This window comes from Blennius ocellaris (assembly GCF_963422515.1).
Source record: "Blennius ocellaris genome assembly, chromosome: 24".
Lineage (NCBI taxonomy): Eukaryota > Metazoa > Chordata > Actinopteri > Blenniiformes > Blenniidae > Blennius > Blennius ocellaris.
Genome location: NC_137673.1, coordinates 2737680 through 2764130, shown reverse-complemented (window position 1 = coordinate 2764130; position 26451 = coordinate 2737680). Strand labels below are relative to the sequence as shown.

The 26451-nt window shown below is 47.9% G+C and overlaps 4 protein-coding genes across 6 annotated transcripts; all 4 read left to right on the top strand.

Annotated features, from left to right (window-relative positions):
• Positions 1 to 4520: 4520 nt before the first annotated feature.
• lipt1 (lipoyltransferase 1) lies at positions 4521 to 6595 on the top strand. Of its 3 annotated transcripts, none has more exons than XM_080519523.1 (4): positions 4521 to 4549; positions 4935 to 5471; positions 5752 to 5973; positions 6055 to 6595. In XM_080519523.1, exons 2-4 carry the CDS (start codon positions 4970 to 4972, stop codon positions 6465 to 6467), a joined length of 1137 nt encoding a protein of 378 aa, XP_080375649.1. In that variant the 5' UTR covers positions 4521 to 4549; positions 4935 to 4969; the 3' UTR covers positions 6468 to 6595. The 3 variants fall into 3 exon arrangements, with proteins under 3 accessions (XP_080375649.1, XP_080375651.1, XP_080375650.1); XM_080519525.1 differs by having other exon boundaries at positions 4535 to 4555; XM_080519524.1 differs by lacking the exon at positions 4521 to 4549 and adding an exon at positions 4661 to 4770.
• Positions 6596 to 8207: 1612 nt separating this feature from the next.
• Positions 8208 to 9786, top strand: cd247 (CD247 molecule). The gene is made up of 7 exons (XM_080519854.1): positions 8208 to 8307; positions 8397 to 8435; positions 8522 to 8584; positions 8727 to 8759; positions 8846 to 8899; positions 9042 to 9071; positions 9650 to 9786. The coding sequence occupies exons 1-7, from the start codon at positions 8215 to 8217 to the stop codon at positions 9713 to 9715; spliced, it is 378 nt and encodes a 125-aa protein (XP_080375980.1). The 5' UTR covers positions 8208 to 8214; the 3' UTR covers positions 9716 to 9786.
• A 1237-nt stretch (positions 9787 to 11023) lies between these two features.
• On the top strand, positions 11024 to 16199 carry dnajc27 (DnaJ (Hsp40) homolog, subfamily C, member 27). The gene is made up of 7 exons (XM_080519507.1): positions 11024 to 11380; positions 12012 to 12094; positions 12169 to 12238; positions 12328 to 12492; positions 13997 to 14119; positions 14220 to 14380; positions 14483 to 16199. The coding sequence occupies exons 1-7, from the start codon at positions 11294 to 11296 to the stop codon at positions 14613 to 14615; spliced, it is 822 nt and encodes a 273-aa protein (XP_080375633.1). The 5' UTR covers positions 11024 to 11293; the 3' UTR covers positions 14616 to 16199.
• Positions 16200 to 18102: 1903 nt separating this feature from the next.
• On the top strand, positions 18103 to 25529 carry LOC308147781 (adenylate cyclase type 8-like; the record flags this gene model as incomplete). The annotated part of the gene is made up of 22 exons (XM_080520114.1): positions 18103 to 18344; positions 18432 to 18629; positions 18791 to 19259; positions 19335 to 19484; positions 20029 to 20159; positions 20400 to 20511; positions 20648 to 20775; positions 20867 to 21025; positions 21105 to 21339; positions 21417 to 21605; positions 22399 to 22499; positions 22621 to 22822; positions 22911 to 23000; positions 23078 to 23205; positions 23287 to 23368; positions 23451 to 23609; positions 23697 to 23843; positions 23924 to 24016; positions 24083 to 24197; positions 24358 to 24482; positions 24563 to 24661; positions 25347 to 25529. The coding sequence occupies 22 exons, from the start codon at positions 18103 to 18105 to the stop codon at positions 25527 to 25529; spliced, it is 3537 nt and encodes a 1178-aa protein (XP_080376240.1).
• Positions 25530 to 26451: the final 922 nt, after the last annotated feature.

Here is a 26451-nt window from a genome sequence, read left to right as displayed (position 1 = left end):
CTCAGCAGGGGGCGCCGCAGAGGGATGGGGGTTCACACTCACCGCTTTCTGGACCATACTGAAGTTTTTCTGATGGAGCTGCAGGGATTTAACCAGCAACCTTTTCTCTGCTGCACTCCAGCAAATCCCTGCAAAGTACAGTGACATGGTGTCATTAGTTTTCTGTGTTGTGGAGGAAGTGAGGTGGAGGGGTGGAGGGGTGGAGGAGGTGAAAGCTGACCGGCGGGCCGATTGCTGGACAGCAGCTTCTCCGTCGTCAGCTGGGGGAACAAACGGATGAGTCAGCACTACGGAGACTCGCAATTTCAGACATGATGGCTCTTGAGAACTTACCAGAAAGTCTCCTTTGCACTCTGACAGGACATGGAGGGTGTAGTCCGGGCTGGCCCCGCCCCCTGCCACCACGCTGGACCTCACCATCCTCAGCAACGCCTCAACTGGACAATAACACGGTTAATCATTAAAGCCGCCGGACGCCGCCGGTCGGTTGGCACGTCTTTGTGTACCTCTTTGTTGGGTGGCGGGCTGCTCCAGCTCGGCCCATGGCGTCCACAGCAGAAGTGCATTGTGGGAGTCACAGCTAGCTCGTTTCTTGGGTCGCAGCAGCGGAACGTTGGCCTGGAAGCCCGGCCCGACGTTTATCCGCCTACGAAGGACAAGATGCGAGACCCAAGAGTCCGAAGTGAGGTTGAAAGGTCAGACGGCTCCACGGCATGAAGACGTTAAAACCGAAACAAGCGGTTTGATTAAACTTGAACGTACGGCTTCAGGAGTCCAGTCGTTAGTGTTCCAGGTGGAGGACTGGCGGCGTCTCCGAATCCATCTACCAATCAGGGGCCTGGCTTTAAACTGAGTCCAATCAAAACAAAGGCAACCAACCTGAAGGATTGTCTGACTCACTGTGAAGCTTGACGGTCTGAACTCTCTTTCGCCTCCTGGTGGCGAGGGTGCAGAACAGCCCGGATCCAGCTCTGAGGGGCGACAACATGGGAGGAGGGAGGTAGTGACCTCCATCACTGCCCTTCTTGCCAAGTCTTCCCCCCTCCTCCCCCTCCCTCTCCTCCTCCTCCTCCTCTTCGTCCAGCTGCATCAGGCTGCGGTAGAGAGCTCCGCCTCCAGCTGTGCTGCTCCTCTTGTGGCCACGCCTCCAAGACTTGGACGCGCCGCGTGATTGGACAGGCACCGTGACGGGCATCACCACTGAGGCTGCGCATTTATTCAATGTTGACGGATCCTGGACGACAAAGAAATAAATATATATATGTTTCTGCAAAAAAACGACAAGGAAGCAGCGAATCGCTCACTTGATCAATGTACATATGAAAAATGTGAGGAATTGGACCTTTTTCAACCAGGTGTTCCTGTGAGAACGCATGTGACCGTTTAAGGCCGGCAGACTCCTGAAGTCACGTTTACACACCAGACACAGCAGCCTGCCACACACACACACACATTAGAAAGAAAACTATGTGGTACAATCGTCATCATCACAGCAATGTCTTCATCACTCGGGTCACCTGGACTCCAGGACCTCAGTGCTGCTTTCAGGTTTCACCAGCTTCATCTGAAAATGTCCAGAAAACGTCAAATCAGCACATGTGATTATCTATTAAATCACTGATTTCACCACTTGGTCATTACTTTTACCAGAACCTGGCACGTAGTTCTCTCAAAATAATGAGTGTTTGTTTATCCATGGAGTCGGGCGGTGAGCAGAACGTGATGCTGGGTTTGGAAGTGGGCCAGGCCGTCGGTGTGAGGTGAGGAACCTACCCAGCTGGACTCTGGCACTGCTCCTCCACCGCCCTCCTCTCTCTGCTTCAGTCTGACGTCTCGTCCCTGCTGAGAGAAGTCGTCCTCCAACAGACTGGTGGTGCCGAGGAGACCTGGCGGGCGGCGGTTGGGCTCCGGGTGGACTGGGAAGGAGCTGGTCTGCTGCTGCAGGAGTTGCTGATGGGACTCCATCGGAGAGTAGCCGAAGTTCTGCTGACTGTGGAAGGCTGGACCGGCGCCGAGGAGAGCCGAGGTTGACGGATAATGAGGACTTGGCCCAGGTGTCGTTGGGCTATAAAATGGTTGAGGGGCATCGTTAAAGAAGCGGATGTCTGGGAGGCCCTCCATGGAGCTCCATCCTCCCAGGGGTCCTCCTTCGGACACGGAGCCCAGAGGAGAGCAACGGAGCTGGGGCTGGGTCGGCTCCAGAGCCCCCCAGGGGTTCTGGACGGGACCCGGCGCAAAGTGCTGGAAGTGTGCGTGAGTGTTGTAGGGCAGCTGTGCACCTTCATCCAGGAGGACTGAAGTCTGGTTCTGGATCAGATCGGGGACAGTCGGAACATCAGCTCAGAACCGGTCAACAGGAATGAGCAGGGGGACGGTGGAGGCCTTACCTGGAACGACAATCCATCCCCGTTGAGGAGACAAGGGAGTCCAGGTCCGTCCCAGTCTGGGTGATTGAAATCTGTACTGGGATCACTGCCAAAGAGGAGGTCCTGGGGGAGGGCTGGGATTTGAGTGGGAGTCATTTCGGGGTGGGGGAAGTCAAACAAGTTCTCCTGGGACTGGTGGACAAGGTGGAGGGGGGTCGCCTCGGGGCGTGCTCTCTGGGGGGAGTTCACCTGAGGAGCTGACAGGTGAGGGGAGGTCACCTGGTAATGTGGGAGGTAGGCGGAGCTCACCTGAGGGTGGGGGAGGTGAGGGGAGGTCACCTGAGGGTGGGGGAGGTGAGGGGAGGTCACTTGAGGGTGGGGAAGGTGAGGGGAGGTCACTTGAGAGTGGGGGAGGTGAGGGGGGGTCACCTGAGGGTGGGGGAGGTGAGGGGAGGTCACTTGAGAGTGGGGGAGGTGAGGGGGGGTCACCTGAGGGTGGGGGAGGTGAGGGGAGGTCACTTGAGAGTGGGGGAGGTGAGGGGAGCTCACCTGAGGGTGGGGGAGGTGAGGGGGGGCATGAAGAGGCGAGTGCATGAAAGGAGGTGGCTGCGCCTGGTAGGAGTGTTGCATGATGGGAGGAGGAGAGAATGTGGAAAAGGTGTCCGACATGTCGCGGACACACACCTGCACGTCGTCTAATTACCCAGCAAGTTGCGTTTTATCTGGGTGCGGTCGTCATGGAAACCTGCAGAGTCCAATTTGGTTAGTTGTGGTCGTCTGAGCTCAAATTGTCAAAAAGCAATGAAAAAGCTCATGAGATGTTGTGTTTGTGATTCCCCGGGTTACAGATTAAACCTTAAAGTGAATTTCTGAGTGTTTGTTGATGCCGACGTGTCGACGGTCCCGTCGCTTTGTTGCTCTACTGATCTGATCTTTACTTCTGTGACGACACTGAATGAGTCGGTGTGAATGCAAGATAAACGTTACGCTGTGCCGCTCCTAACGTGGTGACAAAAACTACATTTCACTTCAATATTTTAAATTGTTTGTGGGTTTCTTCTGAAAACAGCTGATAAAACATTTTCTTAATATTCTACTTTATACTAATACTTTACTTTGTCATCAGATTTCACAATAAAACCTAATTTGTAGTATTGTAGATGAGTCAAATCATTGAAAACATCTAGAGTCACAGGTTTTATTCTCAGCATTTTGTTAATTTTTGGAGTAAATAGAAAAAAGAAACTCTCACCTGAAACATCATCGACTCGCCTCGACTGTGTGTGTCGGTGTGTGTTGTCAGGATGTGGTCATGTGTTCTTCCTCTCTCAGATCAACGAGCTGCTTCTTCCCCACGATGACGAATTCACAGGCTGAAATGACAAAACCACAAAGCCACCTAAGAATGAGACCAATAAGATTTAAACTTAAGCTATAACTGCATGGATGGATGGTTGTGTGAGACAGAGGCTTTCAAAACGACCAATCACCTACTCACACTGGTTGCTATGGTGAATCGCAGGTGGGGGTTGGGGGTGTGTATTCAAAAGGTCATTCTACAATACAAGATGCATTTGTCCTTTCACAAGTTAAGTTTGAATATTGGCTAAGAGACTGAATGTTTTTCAGGACTATTTTTTTTTTCATTCGTAAGGTTTACTACACAATGAGGCTGGTGTCAAACTACAGCCCACTGCTATTGAGACAGGCTACATAGAAGAGAGGATGTTACAACAAACTGCAAATTGTATCTTCGGGTCGCACTGGGTATAATAAAAACAGTTTTTTGACAAAATAGTTATTCTGCTGTGAAAGTAAAAAGTGCATTCATTAAAGAATAAACAAATCTCACTTGGTTCATTTTTTGCGTGGTATTTTTTTTATTGTATATTTTAAATGTATTGTTTATACTTTGTTTTGTTTTTATTCTTTCCAATTTGCGTGTTTGAACCAGTATTTTCGTCAATGTCCAAAAAGCGGAACCTTTGCTGATCAGATTGAAGAAGCTCACAAGTTCGACCTAATATGAAGATACACACCGGCAGACGCACCATTGTCACTTTCATAATAAATGCATATGTGGACTCTGGTCACCATCATTTAGATGAACGAGCTTTTATCTTGAAAGGAAGAACCGGATGCCTTTAAACGTCACATCCGTGTCTTAGCCGCACTTTCGTCAGGTGGGGGTCCGTTGTTTTTCTCTTGGTTTAGAAGTAATTATACATGTTTCCGTGAATAAAGTCGCTAGTTTGTTTTTTTTTTCATGTTTTTTCAACCTAAAATGAACAAAAGGTTCGTTGACACCGCGAGGTCGCCGGGTAGAAGCTAAAGCTAAGCTCAGTGCGACGGGGTGACGTAGAGGACGTTGAGAGGGAGCGGACGCGTCCGTGACGTCACACGCGTCAGTTTAAATTTGTTTTTTATATTTTCAGCATAGTTTTTTTTAACTTTACATAATACAGCATTTTACGTCTTTTAAAAAAATATATATATTCAAAATACTTTTGTGATTTAATGATCAAAAATAATTCCATTGATCTAAATGTCTGTTCTTCTGCGGTGCAGGTGTTTTCAACATCTGGGTATGAAGAAACCCAGTGATGGCCCATCTCAGGAGGTCATTCCTGATCCTCCTGTCTGGAGGTCGGCGAGCGTCGTCCACCTGCAGCCAGCTTTTCCAAGACTCTGATGGCGGCGGCGGCGGTCTGGTCCTTCGTTCTCAGTCCACCGACGTGTACCAGAACCTGGCCCTGGAGGACTGGATCGACGCCAACGTGGACCTGCAGCGGCGCCACGTCCTGCTGCTGTGGAGGAACCAGCCCGCCGTGGTCATTGGGCGCCACCAGAACCCCTGGACCGAGTGCAACCTGCCCGTGATGAGGACAGCCGGGGTCCCGCTGGCACGGCGGCGCAGCGGCGGTGGGACGGTTTACCACGACCTTGGAAACCTCAACTTGACCTTCTTCGCCTCAAAGCAGGCGTACGACCGGCGGAGGAACCTGAAGGTCGTCACCGACGCACTGATGAGGCTCCGCCCACAACTGGAGGTTCAGGCCACCGACAGACTCGACATCCTACTGAACGGACGCTACAAAATCTCCGGTAGGACGGCGGTCCGAGGGCCGGAGGGTTGACCTCCTTAGTTGGTTCTGGTTATGACATCACAGTTTTCTTCTTGTTTCTATTGATGCAGATCATCTATTTTTTATTGTTTTATCTTTGTCTGGAGGTTCTTGTTTACAATGACTTTATTTTGGTTGTTTTAGTTTCTACTGTATTTTTGATGCCGTCATAGTTTCCCTCGCTTCTGTTCTTGTCTCCATCATTTCTGTTTTTGTATTTCAGCTCTTGTTGACCTCGTCGTTGTTGCTGTTGTTTACAGGCACCGCCTCCCGGTTGTGCCGGACGACCTCCTACCACCACTGCACGCTGCTGCACTCAGCGGATCGCTCCGCCCTCTCCAGTGTGCTCCGCCCCTCCTGCCCCGGGATCCTCAGCAACGCCACGCCCAGCGTCCCCTCGCCTGTCGCTAACCTGTTAGACCACGCCCCCTCGCTGCAGTGGGAGGAGCTTGTCGAAGGACTGGAGCAGCAGTACGGCGCTGGTAGGTGGAGTTGATGGTGGAGTCGTTGAGGACGGGCGTCCTGACGGCTCATCATGTGGTGTTTGTGGTTTTGACCCTCAGAGTTTGGCCCCGGCGTTCCATCGGCCGTCGTCGACCCGTCTGACGAGTCCGCGTTCCCCGGGGTCGGCGGCATGGCGGCGGAGCTGCGCCACTGGGACTGGACGTTCGGCCGGACGCCTAAATTCCGCCTGGACACTGAGCTCCAGCTGCTGGACGAGCAGACGCAGGCCCGCCGCTCCGCCCGGCTGCGGATGGAGGTGAAGGCCGGGCGGATCGATTCCTGCGGGCTGGACGTCGCCGCCGATTGGCTCCCGGAGCGGCTGAGCGGCGAGCTGAGCGACGTGCTGCTCGGGGAGCGCTTCTGTCCGTACCGCGCGGCCGCCGCCGCCGCCACGCTGCTGCGCTCCGAGAGCGGAGCGCCGCAGGGGCGACTGAGGAACCTGTGTGACGCCGTGGTGACGGCGATGGGCTGAGAGGAGGTCTGGCGCCTCCTGCTGGCCACACGCGTCGTTACTCCTGGACAAGGACTCCAATTCAATCCTTCACACCCTGTGAGGGACGTTTAGCGAATTATCAGCACATTTATTTGTGTAATAAAAGCTTTTTATTAAATGTGGTCGATTATTGTCAGAAACAAAAAGAAAATATGACAAAGTTTGGAACATTTTCTTGTTGTTGGGGAAGATTTTGGAAAAACTTTGGGGAAAAATACCATTTCTGGTGCCATTTCAAAGTTAGAGGTTTGTTTTTATTGCTTTGTCAGAACTTCTCTTCCTCCTCTTCATTTTGTATCTTCCTCCGCCTCCTCTTCCTCCTCCTCTGCATTTTTCACTCTGACTCTTTGGTGATCGTCCTCTTCAGTTTCTCCAGCAGGTAAAAACATTTCAAATCATTTAAATATAAAGCTTAAAATCTTCAAAGAGCAAAACTGCTGAAACTCAATCAGTTGAGCCAAAAAGAAAATGTTGAACTTTATCTGACTCGAACTAATCCAGAGAGAATAAGTGAAGGATGTTTACATAGAAACATGAAAATTGGTGAAATCTGATATGAAAATCCATTTTAAAGCAGTTTATTTCCACTTCAACCTGTTAAAATTTTGTTAAAAGTTTGGATTTGTCATTAAAATTCTTTGATAACTTAATGAAATGTTAGAATTTTTATTTTCGTTTGATTTCCAGTTGAAACCATGCAGTGTTCAAAATGTTATTGATCCAACAATAGTTTAGAGAAACAGCTTAAAACCATAGAATTCTGAAGCGGCAGCATTTAAGTTGTGTATTAGTTTCCTGTTTGATTCCCCCCACAAGTGTTCATCTCTTAAAATACAGAAAATAAATACGAAACGACAGTTAAAACCGAGACAAAACATTTAAATGTTTTGGAAATTGGTTCCACCTTAAAATCTATTTTTCTAAACAGCTTTCATGAGTGTTTGTGTGTATTTGTGTTTATGTGTCTTGAGTTGTGTGTTTGAAGTGTGTATGTGTGTGTGAGGAGAATCGAGGTCACTGAAACGCTCCGGAAGCTGCAGTTTTTGTGGTTTTTCTGTCGCATCAAGCAGAAAGTATAAAAACCTGCAGACAGTCGCAGCTTCAGACTGAAACGCTCACGATGCACACTAAAGTAAACTTTAAGAAAACCAGTTTGATTAAATGTTTCGTCAAAGGAAAGGCCTCCGTGTTTAAAAAAAAAAAAAAAAAAGAAATCACTCCTTAACAAAAAAAAAGTGTTCAGTCATTCGGGGCTAAATGTTGAAGGGTTTGTGTTCATGTGACAGGAAGGCGCTCGTGACGCCATTGAGATAAAAGAATGCGATGAGAGGGAGGAAATCCTGAAACCACAGAGATTAAAGCAGCTCGCCAATAAAACGACTGCGATTCGTGTCTTGATAAGTTTCAGTATCTTCAGTTCGGCTCCATCGACGTCCCTTTTTCAAGAATTTGAGTCTCTTCAAGGAAAAAGTCAATCGGTACGGTTTTGTTTTTCGTGCGCAAACGATGACGAGACTGTGACACACGGTGTTGTTTTCCACTTTTCTCAGTACAGAGGAAGAAACTGCTCCAAACGTCACAGTCGTCTGTCTCTGTTGACGTATCTCATCGTTTGTCGAGCGCCATTCCAGCTTTGCCACGATTCAAGAGAGAAAAGTGGCCTTGGCGGGTCGTAACCTTATAAAACGGGTTCTAAAGAACTTCCTGTCTCCGTCCAGCAGGCGCCATGTCCCTCTACGAACCGCAGCTCTGCTACATCCTGGACGGCTTCCTGGGACTCTACGGAATCATCATCACCGGCATGTTCATCAAGGAGCGAGTGAGTCGGGACGCGTCCAGAGTGTCGGAGTCGGACCTTGTTGGTCCTCTTTGTTCGTCACGTGTTCACTGACTGCTCTCTTTTCGCAGTTCTTCAAACCCAAAGCGAAGGAGGAGGGCATCTACAGCGTGAGTCTCGGACACAAGTGTGTTTCGTTCCGGTTGTGGGGTAAACGGTCGTCGGTTCTAACTGGTCCAGACGTTTTTCTGTTCAGGATCTAAAAGGTCAGGACACTGAGGGGTACGCTCCGCTGATGAGGGACGCCGAGAGAACGCGAGTGAGTAACGAAGTCGTGATCCGTCGTCAGACTGCTGTGAAGTTATTCGGTTCTTTAAAAGAACCATAAGCAACTGAAGACGTACCCAAAAACAACCGTGAACATCTTGTACAAACGTTTGTCCTGTGCTTTGATTCCGTAGAACCGCAGGATGGCTGACGACTCCACGTACACTGTAAAAAACAAAACAAACCTTTCTGTCCTTTCACAAGTCAGAAGTATTACAGAGTGTTTGTAGGGTAACGATGTTCCCGTTTGCAGGATTTGACCAAACGGAACGACGGAGGATACCGAGAACTTCCCGTCAAGAAAGAGGTGAGAGTTTAGAAACGACCAGACTCACGTTTTCTCTTTCTTACTTCCTGAACTGGTTCACAGAAAATCTTTAGCGTCACGTGTTTATGATGCATCGTTATTATTTATCTTTTAATGTTTGTTCATGTCAATGTTTTCACAGCGTCACAGGAAGAATGAGCAGGTTTACCAGGTGAGACATCCTGAGGTGACACGTCACTGACCAGCTGCTTTGTTGGTGAACTGAATGTTTAGTTCATTAGTGATGAGTTGACTGGTTGGCGACTCCATTATTTCTCAGTCGGCTGGCTGGTAATTTAGTTATTTGGTTGCCTGGTCTGTTCAGATTTTGGTTGGTCGGTTGAGTATTTAGTTGGTCGGCTGGTTGATTGCTGGTTTGGTTCGTTCCTTGATCAGTTAGCTGGTTTGTTAATTTGTTTTTTGATCAGTTAATGGGTTGGCTGGTTGGTTGACTTGTTGGTTGGTTGGTTGACTGGTTGGTTGGTTGGTTGGTTGATTGACTGGTTGGTTAGTTGGTTGGTTGGGTAGTTGATTAACTGGTTGGTTGGTTGGTTGGTTGATTGACTGGTTGGTTGAGTGGTTGGGTAGTTGATTAACTGGTTGGTTGGTTGGTTGGTTGGTTGATTGACTGGTTGGTTGGTTGGGTAGTTGATTAACTGGTTGGTTGGTTGGTTGGTTGGTTGGTTGGTTGGTTAGTTGGTTGGTTGGTTGACTGTTTCATGAGTGACTGATCTGTTTGTGTTGTTCCAGGGTCTGAGCCCCGCCACCAGAGAAACGTACGACTCACTACCGTTGCAGCCGCTTCCTGCTCGCTAACGGTTCAACCACCACAGAAGAAAAGGTTTCAGGCATCTGATGTCGTCTTATGAAGACAAAAATGAAATATTCAAAACCAGATTCTTTTTTGTAGTTCCAGGAAGTGAAAGTGTTCAACCTCTAAAATAAAATAATAGAAAAATAATTTTAACATTTTGACTGTTTAGACATAAAAACTTCTTCCTTTAATACTTTCATCCTCACTGAGTGTGTTTGTAACATCAGCATAATTATTAGTTATTACATTTGTATCCAAATAAGAAACAGCTTTATTATTTTGACATTTTTATTTAATATTGACACACTTTTTTGTCGAGAGGATGGTTATATTTTAATATCAATAATTAAATGTCAAAACTTCAAATCCACGTCCTTTTTAAAATGAAAGAATTACTGTAAAACATTAACGCTTGTCTGCAACTCAAGTCAGCAGTCAATCACATCCTTTCTTTCTGATCGTAAAAAAATTAAAAGCTTTGGCGAATTCATTTGGTTTGAACACAAGCTTTATATTAGTACTGGAAAGTAAAATGTGACTAAACCACTTTGCAGCATCATAACCTTTGCTGTTATTATCATCTTCACTTTACTGTTATTCTATATTTCTACATCCTCGTGAGGTTTGTATTTCAGCAGACTGACATTAGACTGTTGTGTCATTCTGATGGCTATTCCTGAGAATTTATGTGTGTGAATTTTTGAATTATGTTTCTTGTCTCTATCTACTATTTACATTTGTCACATTTTCTGTTGAAGCAAAATAAAGTTCATATCATTTGAAACTTGCGATGAGGTTTTCTGTTACATGATAGACAGAATAGTCTATGAATTATACGAAATGAAATGTAGTGGATAGTAGAGGGATTGTGAATAGAAAATGTCTATTTTAATTTCAAAATGAGAATAATTCAATTTTGTAAAAAAAAAAAAAAGTGTTGGGTATCAAGAAATGTGGTTGTGTTTTGACCAAATATGAAATTTCTGATTTTATTTTATTTATTGCCCTTTAATAATAATAATAACAATAATAATAAAAATAAATAATAAATAATAACAACGACAATAATAATAAAAATATTATTATTATTATTAATAATAATAATAATAATAATAATAATAATAATAATAATAATAATAATAATAATAATAATAATAATAATAATTAGAAACAGTTAGTAAAATAGAAAATGTGTTGTTTTTTTACAGAGTGAATAAAAATGTATCGTAAAATGCGTTCTTTATTTTGAAAAGCAGCAGACGTGTTTGTCTTCCGGCGTTAGCTCGCTGTCGCTGGTTCGTCGCCAGGCTATGAGGCTACCAAGCTGTCAGAGCGTCTGTGTGAGCGCGTCTTCACGATGGCAGCCCGACAAAGGCATTTAACGCGCCCGCTGGAGTGAAACGATGCGGTTTGCTGGCCTAAAAGCGACGATTCCACTGTTTGTGGGTGTTTAATGTCCGCCGTGCTAACGGCTAGCTCGCCCCGTTAGCCCCCAGCTGTCAACACTGAGTTCCCGCTGCGTCTCGTTCGCGACCCGCAACACGTTCACCGCAAAGCTGAGCCTTTTCAGAGACGCCCGGATGGAAACAAACGTGCCGAAGAGACGAGACAACAAGAAGTCTCTGCGCGTCAAAGTCATCAGCCTCGGAAACGCCGAGGTTGGGAAGGTAGGAGCCCGAAAGCTTATTTTAACCGCAGGATGCAACGGAGTTCCGCCCAGCGTCTCCCGGGAAGCTCCGGGAAGCGAGGAGCTCCCGTCAAAATCCTATTTCTGCTCCAAAGTCCACGTTTATTATTCACACGAGCTCGTGGAGCGTGTTTCAGCTCCTAAAGGGAATATTTAATGTTGTTGTCTTTGTAATTCACCCGAGAATTTGTGTGATTTAATCTCATGCCAGACTCCGTCAAAAAAATCTATATTTTTCACATCCGCTCGCAAATTCTCGCCCAGAACCACAAAAACACGAGTTATTTACAAAGAGACGACGTGGGTTTACCAATCGGCGACCATTTCACTGGCAGACATCAAATACAAACAGAGAATTTGTGTTGATGTGCAGCTCAGGAATATGGATTGGTTATGAAAGGTTGAATAAAACATGAGCTCATACAGGATCCTTTCAGTCTGAATAATTCACACAGTTTGATTTGTCAGCCAGGAAATGTGCTGCTATAATGGAATGAAAGGCTGAGATTCGGGTTCTTTTAATGCGATGGGTGATTGAATGCAAATTCAGTGAAAACTTGCTGTATTGTGTATATGTATAGATGGTCAACTCCTGTGTTCTCCTCCTGCAGAGCTGCATCATCAAGCGTTACTGTGAGAAGAGGTTCGTCCCCAAGTATCTGGCAACTATCGGCATCGACTACGGAGTCACCAAGTCAGTGCAGCCACATATTTGAAGTCTAGATATTTGCCCGTCTGAGGGAAACTTACGGTGTTTGTGTTGAACAGAGTCCAGGTCCGAGACCGGGAAATCAAGGTGAACATCTTCGACATGGCCGGACACCCGTTCTTCTACGAGGCGAGAGCCGGACTCTTCATCACAGTCTTTTAACGCTCACGTTTTACAGTCGTTTCAACCGGTGCTTTCCCCTGCGCGTCGTCTCGCAGGTGCGTAACGAGTTCTACAAGGACAGCCAGGGCGTGCTGCTGGTGTATGACGTGGGCCTGCGGGAGAGCTTCGACGCGCTGGACAGCTGGCTGGGAGAGATGAAACAGGAAATGGGCTCTCAGGCCAACATGGACAGCATCGTCTTCATCGTTTGTGCCAACAAGGTGAGAGTCTAGACCAGGGGTCGGCAACCTTTAATGCTCAAAGAGCCATTTGGTCCCGTTTTCCACTGAACACAACACCCAGAGAGCCGCACACATTTTATTTTGACAGTCCCACAGGAAGACCATGCCAGGAGGAGACTACACACAAAACCTCCTTCACTGCTGGTTGACAACTTACAACTAATAAACTAAACTACATGAACTAAGCAACAAAAACACAATTGTTACCGACACTACAAACCTAACATAACCCCCAATAATTACATTTAAAACACGACAAACAGAAACTCCCATAATGCATTGCAGCTCTCAGCTCCTTTATTGCTACACATTATTAAAATGGAAGATAAATGTGGGAGATGTGGATTGTTAGAACCATGAGTGTGAGTGTTGTGTCTTTAATGTCCTGTAGTTGTTGTGTAATTCACTAGAATGTTCCGTCGCTCTCAACAAGTCTGTAATGAACCTCCTGGAATTGTCAGCGCTCGGCAGTGCAGCAGTTTTACTGTGAAAGGAACAGGAAGCTCCCAGCTTCAGACACCAGTTGAGCCGCTGTCATGACCTGCAGCCGCAACTCTATGTTCTTCATCCATTATTGTTGCGTAATGACTTTACATCGCTGCGTCGTTCAGGACCCTACATTTTACCACTCTTTGTAGCGGGACTGCGCTCTGGGTGGCCTTGCCTCCTTACGTCCCTCCGGGATGAACTGCAGTGGGACCAATGAGATTCCGGAGCCGCGGGTCGCCGACCCCTGGTGTAGTTTCCACTGAGATGTGGCCTTAGCTTGACGCTCTCTCTCGTCTCCTCTCCTCCATCCACATCGTAAACAAGTAAAAAAGAAAAATCCACAGGCCCACTGGTAAGGTTTAACAGTTTACTTGTCAAAGAAACAAACAAAAGGGTGGGACAGAAAAAATGTCCAAAGGTGTTCCATGTTATGTAAGTGGTCCGTTAAATCCGGTCAATATTAATCATCCAAGACATAAGAGACAAAAGAAAAAGGGAGAGCGAGAGAGAGAGAGAGAGAGAGAGGTCAAAAAACCGTGCGGCTCCACCCTCACCTGCCTGACTTCCTGTCACAGGTAACCCCCCCAAACTCCCCCCACCCGCAAACTCCCCCCACCCGGGAGCATCAACAAACAATTAAAGGTGCAGAGGCACCAGAAAACACCGTGACACAGTTCTCCCTTCCCAAACATTGCAAATAATATAATAATAATTAAACTTTTATCCACTTAAATCAACCACAACATTTTAAATGATTAACTTATTACATTATTGCCCATGTGAACTAAAATACCTGCTAATTCCTACCAAATTAAACGTCTTACATTTCTGCTGTTTTAGCTCAACTTAAATCATTTATCTTTTTAACCAAGCTCAATGAACTGCGTTTAGGCTCCGACACCTGCTCTAAACCAGCTTCACTCGGCTGGACGCGTTTAGAATATTTCTTAAGGCCTGTTTTCTCTCTCTCTCTCTGTCTGTCTGTCTGTCTCAGGTGGACCTGACGAAGCGGCGTGTGGTCGACGAGGGCGAGGGCCGGCTGTGGGCGGAGTCTCGAGGCTTCACCTACTTCGAGACGTCTGCGCAGAGCGGCGAGGGCATCAACGAGATGTTCCAGGTACTCGCCGCACTGAGGGGAGTTCCTTGTGTTGCGGTAGGGGTTATTCCCAAAAAGGCTTTAACCCCCCCCCCCCCCACCTCCACCCTCCACCCTCCAGGCTTTCTTCTCCACCATCACCGACATGTGCGAGAACGGCGGGAAGCGCCCGGTGGCCGAGGTCAACGTGGGCTTCACCAAAGAGCAGGCCGACACCATCCGGCGCATCCGCAACAGCAAAGACTCCTGGGACATGCTGGGAGTCAAACCGGGCGCCACGCGGTGAGCCGGCAGGCCGACTCCACCCCCCTCCCCCCCTCCCCCCCCGTCGCCATCGTTTGTGTTTCCCTGCTTGTGTTTATGTCGGCGTTTGTGTTTTTACAGGGAGGAGGTGAACAAGGCGTACAGGAAGCTGGCGGTGCTGCTGCACCCGGATAAATGTGTGGCGCCGGGCAGCGAGGACGCCTTCAAGGCGGTGGTGAACGCTCGCACGTCTCTGCTGAAGAACATCAAATAACCCCCACAGACTGTTTGTTTAGCCTACATGTGTCGTGTGCCATGTTGTTTGTCTTCAGCACTGAAGAATCAACTGATTTCCTGCATCAGAAAGTGAGTAAGGAGGCTCCAGAGGGCCAGAATACTAAAAAGATTTAAATTATTTATTTATTTATTTATTTATTTATTTATTTTTAAAAAAATGTCAAAGAGACGTGTATTGGAGCAGACATTAAACCTACGAGTTTTTATTCGCCATTAAAGATTTGAAAATAATTTAAAATAAACTTTGATGTGAGAAAAAGTTTCCATCGTGACGATGAAATTAGAATTCAGAGGTTGAAGCGTCGTGTGTTTTTGATAACGTCGTGATCAAACCGTAGCCTGAAGGTACCGGCGACACGTTTTAAGATATTTACTGGACACGTGGAACCTGCTGGAATCGCGTGATGTCATCAAAGTGCATGTGAAGTATTTATGAAAAGCGCTGCTGCTTCTTGGAACAAAGGCCTCGTCTGTTCCCTTAAATTTCCAGGGAAATGTGTTCCCTGCATCTGCTTCCTTTACATTTCTCACGCTGTTTTCTCGCATTTTCTAATGTGTCTGTTTGGTTCATCTTAGATTTTGTTTGTTGTTGCCTGTTTTTTCCAACAATTCTCAGAAATGAACTTAATTACTTTAGTTCCCTGAAACTAGTTCTGTTTAATTCAATTCCGTTTTTTTTGACAGCACACAATAGAAGTGTCCGTCCAGCATCTCAGCGCTAACGTTCCGAACTTCTTACAACATTTTTACATGATCTTTCTTCCCTTTAATCAGATTTGTTTTCTCTCTTGGTTAGTTCCCCAAAACTACTTGGTCGTTTACACATTCTATGCCTGTTCCCTGATATTTCCAGTAAGTTGACGTGTCGTTTGCCTTGGAGGAACATATTTAAACATTCGGCTGTTCTGTCAGTTGTTCCCTTGAATGACAAACCTCTTCCATTGCAATACGAATTTGTTTTCGAATCAATGGATTAGTTCCCTGAAACGGATCATTTGATTCGCTAATTAGCCTTTTTGTTTGCTCATGTTGCCATTTTTTTTTTTTTACAACACTCAAAATTTCATTAGTTCCTCAAACTGCTTTCTGTTGGCTTTTCTTCATCATTTCTGCTGCCTTAAACAACTGCTTAGTTCCCTGAAGCTTTCAGTCGTCTCTCTCAGTTGATGTCTTGCCTTGTCCAGTTGCCAACTCTCATTTCTTGGTAAAGTGTTCCCTCAAGTTTTTTTGTCTGCATCACATTTTTATTCTCACTCTGTAAATAGTTCCCACCATGTTATTTAGTTCCCAAAAGAATCCCCCTCTGTCAGTTGTTTTTTTTTTTAAATGTTGATTTTGTTACCCTGAATCAGGTTTCTTCACATTTTTCATGAGAAAAAAAGCAATTTTGTCTCCTTTTCATTTCGAGTTTGTCTCCTGCGAAGTTCACCGTGAACGTTTACATGATGATGATGATGATGATAAAGGTCGACTTTGTGCCCGTTTACGACTCAATGTGTCTCCATATTTTTATATTTCAATGTGTATGTTCACAGGACTGAATAAACCGGCTGAAACTACACTCTCACGTATTCGGTTTGCTTTTGCGATCAGTTTTAATATACATCATTTGCATACGGTTTACTGGAGGTTGATGTGTTCATATTTCATCAAGTTCCAATTTGGCTCTTGTTTACTTTGATTTATGGGAACGGATTTGATTAATCAACAGTTTGCGACTTTAAATTTGCATTAAATTAATCACATCAGTACACTGGTAGTAGAGTCTTGTGAGTACGACATCAAGGCAATGTTAAGTTCCCTTAACTGAGTAGTTCCTTGAATCTAATTTGTTCTCATTGTTGTTTTTTTTTTTTTTTTAGTAGAAATTCATCTTTCTAGGTCATAGTTCTAATATTTCCTTCCTCCAGTGGTTAATAATGGTAATTAATTCCCTCGGGTAACCAAATTGTTCCCCGAAACATCCAGTTTGTCCTTGAAGTTACTTTGATTTGCCTTAAACATCATTTTTGTATTTCTTTAATCAAATTTTTAATTCCTTATATTTCACCACGTTCTACATATTTTAATCATTTCTTTCAATCAAATCATTAGTTCCTTGAAATGCAAGCAAATCTCACTTTTTATAAAAGAGCATTTAATATTTGTCATTAGTTCCCTCACTGAGTTAAATTGTTCTGTGAAGTCCTTTTATTTTGTTGAATAATTCCATTTTGTTGCTATGATGTGAATTTGTTCCGTGAAAATGCCGCACACAATTTTTTTTTTTTTACTTCTTCAGTGTTTGTTTACGTACATTTTCTTTATCTGTAAGCATCTGGTGAAAGCAGATCAAAGTGCTTTCTATTTTTGATCTCGCAGCAAACACAAATACGACGTGACCTGGTTGGAGGTGGGCCAATCCCATCATGCACCTGAGCGCACACACACACACACACACACACACACACACACACACACACACACACACACACACACACACACACACAGGTAATCTCAGAGATTAATGAGTGGGCCCTGGTCTCGTTTACAGTGATTAACACTCGCTCAGCTCCACTTGACTTTGATTCTCCGTTTCATTTAAATGCTGAGACGAAGGTTCCGGCCCGACGAAGAGGAAGATGGAAATTAACCACCGGGAACCATGAAGACAACCCAATGAGGGTTTATAGAGGAAATGTGCTAAAATAAGGAGTTTGGGAGTGACACAGCGACACGCCTCATCAGTAAGTACTCGCTCCGTTTGGGTTTATTTCAGGTGAAAGCTCTGCCGTCACCTGGCAGCCGTCGCAATAATCCTCCAATCCGGTTGGTGATTAGCCAGAGGTCACAGGTGTGACCCCGCCTTCGCCGTGCATCTTCTGCAGGAAGTCCAGAAATGTCAACTTCCTGCTGGGACAATATCGTCGCACCTTCAATTCAGCCCCTGAGCAGCGGGTACCAGACCGCTGACAGACTCCAAGACGACCTGCCGAAAACACACCAACCACCTGCTAACTGCTTTCTAACAGGCTCTGAGCTTCCTGTGGCCGGCAGCCAATCAGAGCGCAGCGTGGCAGCCGCTCATTGGTCCCACCTGCCCTCAGAGTTAAACCGTCTGCTTTCACCAACTCTGCCAACTCACAGCACAGACTGTTTACAGACGCTGCGATGAAGCCGAGGCTTCGAGATGATGAAGAGCAAGACTCGAATCGCCCTGTGTTCAGTCAAACCAGTCGCAACCAGTGAAGAAGAGACTGTGGAAGGAAACGACAACAAACTCAGGTTCTTGGCATGTTTCAGTCATTTTGTCTGTGATTGTCTGTGATTGTTTTGTTTTGCTTGTTGGAGTTGTTTTGTGTTGTTGTGTTGTATCTTTGTGTAGTTGTTTTGTGTCTCCTTGACTTTGTCCTGAACTTCAATTGGTCATGTCGGGTTTTTTTCCCCCCCAGCTCGTCTGGGAGGCGGGCCTCGTTCTGGTAACCATGGCCGACGGCCTCAGAGTGATGGGGAATGGAGACTGTGAGGCGTCACGGCAGTCAGGTGACATCACCTTTAGTACGTGTGTGAGCCCCGCCCCTGGCCTGCGGCGGAAGCAGCTCCTCTGGCAGAACGCCGTCAGAAACATCATCGACCAGCACAACCTGCCGCTGCGCCTCGCCGGCGGCCTCGAAAGGGGGCGCCACCGCATCACTGTCACAGACGCCTACATCGCCGACATCAACCGGTAGGTCAGCAGTGACCCCAGTGGCAGCAGGCCGTGTGTCCACTGCCTGAGCGCGGTACGAGCTGAGCCCTGCTGCTTGTCTTGCAGGCAGATCCGGAACAGGGCATCTCATGGTTCACTGTGGCAGAAGCGCCGCTCGTCGGCGGCTCGAATCCACCCGACCACACCCAGGATCTCGGCACCAACTCAGTTCAAGTACGACCCGCTGAGCGACGCCGACTTCTTCGTGTCGTACGGGTCGACGGTGCGAGGCGTGTTCATTCCCACGCTGCAGCACACCTTCAAGTAATCACTGTGATTTTAGCTTTGGAGTGAAGACAAAATCACCTCGGCAAACAGGAAAATCATTCAGTTATAAAAGTTATTATATTAAATAAAACCGCTTCCTATTAACTGCTGTAGTTGTTAGTTTGAAAGTCCACTTCCTGTTTCTTGTTGTTCCGCAGGTCAGCTGACTTGGAGCAGCTCTATCTGCAGTTCTCTTCATCTCAGAGACGGACCTCGCTGGTCGTCACCAACGCCATCGACATCCTGACCCGTATCCTCGTCTCGCTGCTCTCCAGGCCGTCCGGGTGGGGGGGCGTGGCCTCCCATTGGCTGGCCGGCCTGTCGGTGGCACTTTGGGCAGTGGTCTGCATGTTGACTGTGGCGCGGTGGGAAGTGATGTCATCGCCTCGATGGCTGCGTCACCTGTCGGTGGTCAGCTGGGCGTCTCAGACGGTGCAGGTGCTAGTGGGCGTGTTCAGCTGGGCGGAGACGGACCACTCCTGGTACATCTTCTTCACCCTTTTCTCCACCTACACGCTGTTGCCCCTCCCCCTCCTCTGGTCCATGATCGCCGGGGCAACCACCTCCACCCTGCACCTCATGGTGGACACCTGCTGTCACTACAGTGACAAGAGCTTCATCCGAAAGGTGAGGAAACTCTTCCCACAAACTCACTTACTTTGAGATCATTTCACGATCCTGAGATCTGGTTCACCTGTTCAGGTGCTGTCGAAGGCCTTCCTGTATCTGGCCATGAACACAGCTGGCCTCTTCATCCACTACCTGTCGGACCGGACTCAGAGGCAGGCCTTCCTGGAAACCCGGCGCTGCATCGAGGGGCGGGTCCGACTGGAGCGCGAGAATCACCGACAGGTAGAATCCTAAACCCTTCCCCCAGACAGGTAGAATCCTAAACCCCTCCCCCACACAGGTAGAATCCTAAACCCCTCCCCCAGACAGGTAGAATCCTAAACCCCTCCCCCACACAGGTAGAATCCTAAACCCCTCCCCCACACAGGTAGAATCCTAAACCCCTCCCCCACACAGGTAGAATCCTAAACCCCTCCCCCTGACAGGTAGAATCCTAAACCCCTCCCCCAGACAGGTAGAATCCTAAACCCCCTCCCCCACACAGGTAGAATCCAAAACCCCCTCCCCCAGACAGGTAGAATCCTAAACCCCTCCCCCAGACAGGTAGAATCCTAAACCCCTCCCCCTGACAGGTAGAATGCTAAACCCCTCCCCTAGACAGGTAGAATCCTAAACCCCTCCCCCACACAGGTAGAATCCTAAACCCCTCCCCCTGACAGGTAGAATCCTAAACCCCTCCCCCAGACAGGTACAATCCTAAACCCCTCCCCCACACAGGTACAATCCTAAACACATTGCTGTATTGTATAAACTGTTGTGTTGCTAGGAGCGCCTGGTGATGTCCATCCTCCCTCGGTTTCTGGTGCTGGAGATGATTGGCGACATGGCCGCCGTGGACGAGTACCTGCTGCCTCAGCAGTTTCACAAAATCTACATCCACCACTACAAAGACGTCAGGTAAAGACCTGAGCTCAGACAAACTCTGAAAACAAAAACTGCAAGAGTGACTGACACACAGGTTTAATCAGTGGACCGAGATCAGCACCCTGGAGAGCTCCTTCAGCAAATTTACACTGTGTCTCAAAGTAGTTGTTTATTATTTTACTCTTGTATCTGCTGCCCCTTGTGGCTGGAAACATTGAGTGTCTTTCCTTGTCATGTTGTTAATTCTTCGTGTTTCCTCTTTGCTCCCTGCAGTATCTTATTCGCCGACATCATCGGCTTCACGTCGCTCTCGCTGGTTCTCTCTGCTCACGAAGTCGTCAAAACGCTCAATGAGCTCTTCGGCCGCTTCGACAGGCTGGCTGAGGTCAGGTCTCCATGGCAACCACCAAGCCGCCCCCCCCCCCCCCCCCCCCCCCAATTAGTGATGTCAGCTGTTTGTTTTGTTGTCTTGGCATGTTTCTGCGGAAGTTGGTGAGCAGGATGTTGCCTCATGTGTGCAGGAGCATCAGTGTTTGCGGATTAAAATCCTGGGGGATTGTTATTACTGCGTGTCCGGCGTGCCGGAGCCTCAGCGTGGCCACGCTCGCTGCTGCGTGGAGATGGGCCTCAGCATGATCAACACCATCCGGTACGGACACGCAGCCGCACACGTGCACATACGTACTGTATGTCTGTTTGCGTGTCTCGCTGATGTCGTGGTGGTGCCTGTTGTGTTGCAGGTATGTGCGTCGGGAGCTGCAGCAGGAAGTGGACATGCGGATCGGCGTGCACTCGGGCTCGGTGCTGTGCGGCATCCTCGGCCTGCAGAAATGGCAGTTTGACATCTGGAGCTGGGACGTGGACGTGGCCACCAGCCTGGAGGCGGCCGGGATACCTGGGTCTGAAAATACGCACACATGAAATAGACTGCATCACTCACACTGTGGTGTTAATGTTAGGCTCCGCCCCCCACCGCAGGCAGATCCACATCTCGAGGGCAACCCTGGACTGCCTGGGCGGGGTCTTTGAGGTGGAGACGGGGCACGGCCGTGAGCGCAGCGAGTTTCTACGAAAACACGATGTGGACACGTTCCTGATACGGCCGGCGCCGCGCGAGAAGTCCGAGCCGCCGAGGGCGCGGCGCACGAGCTACGAGGAGATGACGACGTGGAGCGCCGAACTGCCGTTCGGAGACATCCTGGGGATGAACTTTGTGAGTCCGGAAGAGCGCCCAAGGTTTCCCGGAGGGAGTGCCGTGACCTTTGACCTCTGCGTTTGCGTCCGCCGTAGATCCTTGCCACCTTCACCAACGGCTCCCTCACCCAGCTGCCCAATCTGATCGCGTCGCAGCGGTCGGGGTCGCGGGAGGTCAACAAGAGGATCCGTCAGGCAATGGAGGTGCGGAGCAGCGAGCGGATGAGGAAGGAGCACATCACCACCTTCACTCAGGTGTTCAAGGACTCGCACATGGAGGGAAAGGTGAGGAGGACCGCCGCCATGTTTACCTCAACTGATGAGTCCCAGATAAGATAAGATAAGATAAGATAAGATAAGATAAGCCTTTATTGATTTCACAAAGGAGAAATGTACTTGTTACATTCTGCTCTTAAGGACACTCAGTAGTAGGAAAGACAAGAAATGTGCAAACAGTTAGATAAGTTCGAATCTTATATACAATGACTATCAAGAACTCTAAGGACCAAAAATATTTACAGTAAGAGCAATAATAAGTAGATAAAAATCACAAACTATAATAAAGTATAATAAGTTCTTAGGGGAGCAAAATATACAGTAAGATGGAATACAAGGAAAATAAACTATGATGGGGGGGCAAATGTAGAATAAAGTACAATAAACATACTATAGTAAAAATAATATCAGTGTTAGCAGTGCAGGTTCAGTCCTAGCAAGTGGTCAATTAAGTGACATAGATAAAGTGATGTAGATAAAGTGACTTAGATAAAGTGACTTGGATAAAGTGACTTGGATAAAGTGATGTAGATAAAGTGACTTAGATAAAGTGACTTGGATAAAGTGATGTAGATAAAGTGACTTAGATAAAGTACACATAAAGTGGCATAGATGCAGGGTTATTGCACATACTGTTGCATGTTACTTTACAGTCTTGTTGTACAAGAGAGGAAGGATGACCATGAACGTTGACTTCCTGTCTGCCATGTCGAACCGAATGGTGTGGGCGTGGCCACCTGTCTGTTAATGGGCGTGGCTGATTGGATGTGGGCGTGGCTAACCTGCTGAGGTTGTGTCTCAGTACTCACAGATGAGAGACGAACTCTTCAAGTCCAACATGGTTTGTTCCTTCATCCTGCTGCTGCTGCTCATGGCCGTCCAGGTGATCATCCCCGCCCCCAGGTACACCTGTTGCTCACACACCTGCCAGGCGTCTTCACTGTTTTATAGCTGCTCACCGTAAATGTCAAAGACGAAACCACCGGCCAATCAGATGTGTTCCTCCAAACTCCCGACGGTCCAGGTTGCCTCCGATGGCCGTTCTCTTCCTGGTCAGTGGCTTCGTGTACTCCCTTCTCCTGCTGCTTACGTTGGGGGAGGAGCTTAAGAATTGCCCCGCCCTCCTGCAGTCGCTCTGCTGCTGGGTTCACGAAACCAAGTGTGCCCGCACGCTGCTCACGCTCACCGCCATCACGGTCAACGTTGGCGTGGCGTCCGCCGACATCGTGGGTCTCGCCGTGTCGTTGTTGCTTCAGAACGGACGGATCAGGTGACGTGACGCCGCCCTAAGTGTTTCCTTCCTCCCTCCTCCAGCTGTGGTGTGATTCGTCAGACAGCCCCGACTCCTCTTTGGCTCCGCCCCCGTCCGACTGGCTGGATGTGAACATCTGCACACATCCTGAGGTACGTTAGGGTCACGTCATGTCACGTCACGTCCGTGTGTGTGATGAAAATCTAAGAACGTTTTGCCGATGTTTCAGTTCATGATGCTTAGCGGTTTGGTCGCCATGGTAACCTGCGCAGTGTTCCTCCGGCTGAGCTGTGTGCTGGAGCTCGTCGTCCTTCTCCTGGCCGCCGCCGTCTACAGCTACATCATCGAGATGCACCGGTACGCCACGCGGGGTTTTCTTTTTAATTTGCTTCATCGGTTTGCTTCTCACCTGCGTGTGTCTCTGGTTTGTCCCTGCAGGTCTCACCACCTGTGCCGGCGCGGCATGTGCATCGTCCTCATGCTGATGTTCATGATGGCCGTCCTCTACAACAGCCGACAGGTGGCGCCGTCACACACGATGAGCCGCCGCCGCTCGCCGGGGCGCGAAGTCACCGCCCCTGTCTCTTGTTGTGGTTTGGCAGCTGGAGGCCACGGCGCGGCTGGACTTCCTGTGGCGCCTGCAGGCGAGGAAGGAGGTGGAGGACATGCAGGAGCTGCGGGAACACAACGAGTGCCTCCTGCTCAACATCCTGCCGGCTCACGTGGCGCAGCACTTCCTGCAGAGAGCCGCCAACAACGAGGTGCAGCGGCTCCTCCACCCCCCCCCCCCGCGCGCTTGTTTTGACGCGGTATCGTGATTAACCGTGTCAAACGCCGCGTTCCTTCAGGACTTGTACTCGGAGTCGTACCGGCGCGTCGGCGTCCTCTTCGCGTCGCTTCCCGGCTTCTCCGATTTCTACGAGCAAAAAGAACTGGTCGATCAACACGTGGAGTGCCTGCGACTCCTCAACCACATCATCAGTGACTTCGACCAGGTCGCCGAAACACACACAAGCTCGGGTCGGTGGACCGCCGACACGCCGTGACCCGGTGTTCCCTTGTTTCCTGTCTGCAGCTGCTGGAGGAGTGTTACTTCGAGGAGGTGGAGAAGATTAAAACCATCGGCAGCTGCTACATGGCAGCTTCAGGCCTCTCACCCGACCGACAGGTGAGTCCTGTTGTGACATCACTTCCTGCTCTCGCTCTGATATTATGTGTGTACGTGTGTGTTCAGGAGTGTGGGGACAGCTGGCATCACCTCAGTGAGTTGGTCCTGTTTGCTCTTGCCATGATGGACACTCTGGGATACATCAACTCACAGACCAGCAGCAACTTCCAGCTCAGAATCGGTAAGCACACACACACACACACACACACACGTACAACACACACACACACACACCCAGCACCTTCCGGTCGTTCATATGGATAGGCGGGAGGGACGGACATCTTTTCTTCTGCAAAGTGTAAAAAGACAGATTAGAAAAACAAACTAATTGTGGTGTGAAGGAATCGCCCACGGCCCGGTCATCGCCGGCGTCATCGGCGCCAGTAAGCCTCAGTACGACATCTGGGGGACGACGGTCAACATGGCGAGTCGCATGGAGAGCACCGGAGTCAGCGGGCGGATCCAGGTGAGTTCACCTGCGTGTGTGGGCGGAGCCTAACAGTGGGACTTTAACAGACCACGCCCCCCCCCCCCCCCACTCCTCAGGTCCCAGAATCCACCAGCTCCATCCTGGTGGATCTCGGCTTCCTACGGCAGCTCAGAGGGAACATTCACATCAAAGGCATCAGCGAGCGTCACGGCAAAGTGAGTCCGTCCCACAAACTCCATATTTCATTGAAACGAGAAAGTATTTTCACATTTTGAATTTTGAATATTGAATATTGAATTTATATCATAGGGGGAAAATGTGTCATCAGTCAGGGAAACTGACTCGATAAATGTGAGAAAGACTCTTGAATAGGAAACTTTTCATCCAGATATAAGGTTTTTTTTAGTTTTGCAAGTAAGTTGTAAATGTCCATTTTACTGAATGGGAACAAAAATTCCCGGTATTTCAAGGTAAGTATCAAAGTTTTAAAAGTATCCTGAAATACGAGGAAGTTTTACATTTAAATGACACATAAATTAATTTCTCATCACTGTGACAGAAACCTGAAGCTAAAATATGTTACAAAAATCTGAAAGCATGTATTTTCTCATATTCATATTTATAGTCATACTCTCTTGTGATGATGTTAAAACTGTACTGTGAGTATTTTATAAAATACTGTGAGAACAACTTGAGAAAATCTTGATCATACATCAGAAAAAGGATTTGGGATTCTAAATATGACTTTTATTGTTATTTACAAGATATTTTGAGTTGATAGGAAAACTTGTGCTTTTGAGAAGAATTAAACCTCTAAATATCTCACTAGTTTTAGGTTTTTTTGTGAGCGTGAGAGCTGTTGGTGGTGAATGTTGTCATTGACCTCACGGCGTCCTGCAGGTGTGCACCTTCTTCGTGAGCAGTCGTGAGGAGCGCTGGAGCGTGCTGGAGCGCAGCAGTGGGCGGGGCTTCACCCTGAACCGGAACACGCTGGCCGCGGTGGTCTACAGTCTGGTCCAGGCCCGCAAGAGGGAGAGGCTGCGGGAGGAGAACGGGGGCTTCCACCTGGTGGAGGCTTCGTAGGATGAGCAGGGGGAGATGGAGGAATGCTGGAGGTACCTTCAAATCCTCAGTCTCAACAGTGCGACTGAAATGAGCCGACGACACGCGGATGGGTGGATGATAAATGGCTGTTTTCAACTTTTTATCTGCCAGTCAAGGTACTTCAATGATCCAGGGCTCGTCAGATTTTTGGTAAGTGAGGTGTTTTAGAATAAATATTGCAGTTATTCACGCTCACGTGACGTTCACGGTCACGCAATCGGCAAAATTCACCTTATAAATGGTTTTCTGGCATTATTATGCGTCCTCATATCCCGCGTGCGAGGAAAGTCTGTCAACTCCCTCACTTGCTTGTTTGGAGAATGTGTGCTCATGCAGGCGGTGCAGAGATTTTCCCCTCATGACATCACGTGGGGAAATAAATAACCACTCCCCCTGGGAGGACTTCACTCACGTTGACCCTCCCGCAGGTAGATGTGCTCTGCTCTCTGAAATTAAAATAGGGCAGCGTTTTTTTTCTCTCCTCGCAAACGTTGCTGGAAAATAGACCCAACGGATCAGCATTTAAAGGTACAGACACAGAAACGGCCTGTTCTCAGTCCAGCTCACTGGAGGGACTTTTAGATGGCTGGAATTCCGGACCGAGGCTGGATTCTGGGAAATAAACTTTGAATACGATGTTGTTGGAAGTCTGACACTTATGTGAGATTGTTGAAAAACGATATAATATGGGAGCTTTAAAAAAGATTTGACGTTAACCAATCACCTGTCACGTGACCACATGAAGACGTGACGTGAAGAAACCGGTGGGAAACAACTGTTCAACTGCATAACGGCTTGGGGTTTTTTTGTTTTTATTACTTTGACTAGCCTTGTCATTGTAATAACATTTTGGATTTACTTTTTTTGTTTTAAAGTTGCGGGTCGGTGTTAAAAGCTCTTA